Source organism: Camelina sativa, chromosome 5 (assembly GCF_000633955.1).
Source record: "Camelina sativa cultivar DH55 chromosome 5, Cs, whole genome shotgun sequence".
Taxonomy (NCBI): domain Eukaryota; kingdom Viridiplantae; phylum Streptophyta; class Magnoliopsida; order Brassicales; family Brassicaceae; genus Camelina; species Camelina sativa.
In genome coordinates, this window is record NC_025689.1 from 2,053,872 (window position 1) to 2,055,009 (window position 1,138).

The 1,138-nt window shown below is 38.6% G+C and overlaps 1 protein-coding gene across 1 annotated transcript in view; it reads left to right on the forward strand.

Moving 5' to 3' along the window:
* LOC104788780 (type I inositol polyphosphate 5-phosphatase 12-like) overlaps positions 1 to 1,138 on the forward strand; it is a 7,149-nt gene that overhangs the window by 3,434 nt on the left and 2,577 nt on the right. The window contains exons 4-8 of the mRNA XM_019245163.1: positions 8 to 135; positions 233 to 317; positions 455 to 620; positions 706 to 746; positions 885 to 1,131. Coding sequence (XP_019100708.1) covers positions 8 to 135; positions 233 to 317; positions 455 to 620; positions 706 to 746; positions 885 to 1,131 — 667 coding nt within the window. The remainder of the gene's footprint in view (positions 1 to 7; positions 136 to 232; positions 318 to 454; positions 621 to 705; positions 747 to 884; positions 1,132 to 1,138) is intronic.

Consider the following 1,138-nt stretch of genomic DNA (forward strand, 5'->3'; position numbering starts at 1 on the left):
ATATTAGGTAGGAGGAAATGAAGGGAGTACAATAGGGCAGTACTGGATAGATACAATAGGGAAGACCTTAGACGAAAAAGCAGTTTTTGAACGCATGGGATCGAGGCAATTAGCGGGTTTGCTCATATCACTTTGGTGAGTTAAATTAATCCATGAGATAGCTTATTCAACAAACAAGTAAAGCTTTATTCATAGTTTGATGGTGTCCTGATATATTTTGATATCAATTTAGGGTGAGGAAGAATCTAAGAACTCATGTAGGCGATATTGATGTTGCAGCGGTTCCATGTGGTTTTGGACGCGCAATAGGAAACAAGGTATATAATGTTTTTTTTTTTCCGATTAAGATAAAATACATTTTCTTCTAGCATTTTATTTCTTTCTCTCCAACATGTGGATCATTCTTGTTTCTGATATAGCATCTTACCTGGTTTACTTTTACACGTCAAATTAGGGAGGTGTAGGTTTGAGAATTAGGGTGTTTGATCGGATTATGTGCTTCATCAACTGTCACTTGGCCGCACATCTAGAAGCTGTAAACCGCAGGAATGCTGATTTTGATCACATCTACAAAACAATGTCCTTCACCCGGTCATCAAGTGCTCATAATGCACCAGCCGGTATATCTTTACACCCAGTTTTTACCTCACTTCTCTTTCCTGAAGGCAGCTCATGTGTATACCTCATGCCTTTTAACTTTTGCAGCTGGTGTGTCTACCAGTTCTCATACTACAAAGAGCGCAAATGTAAGTCCCTTTTTGTTATTTCATCATGTCTAGTTTAACACAAAAGTAATGATCACGGTTTACAGATCAGTCATGTTTTTTTCTCCTACCTTTGCTTTGAATTTTTTGCTTACCTTAGATTCCTCACACATTCTGCAGAATGTAAACGTAAATACAGAAGAGACAAAACAGGACCTAGCAGAGGCGGACATGGTTGTATTTTTTGGTGATTTCAACTACCGCCTCTTTGGTATATCATATGATGAAGCTAGGGACTTTGTCTCACAAAGAAGCTTTGATTGGCTTAGAGAAAAAGATCAGCTCAGGGCAGAGATGAAAGCTGGAAGAGTTTTTCAAGGAATGCGTGAAGCCATCATTACTTTCCCTCCAACTTATAAGTTTGAAAGACACCG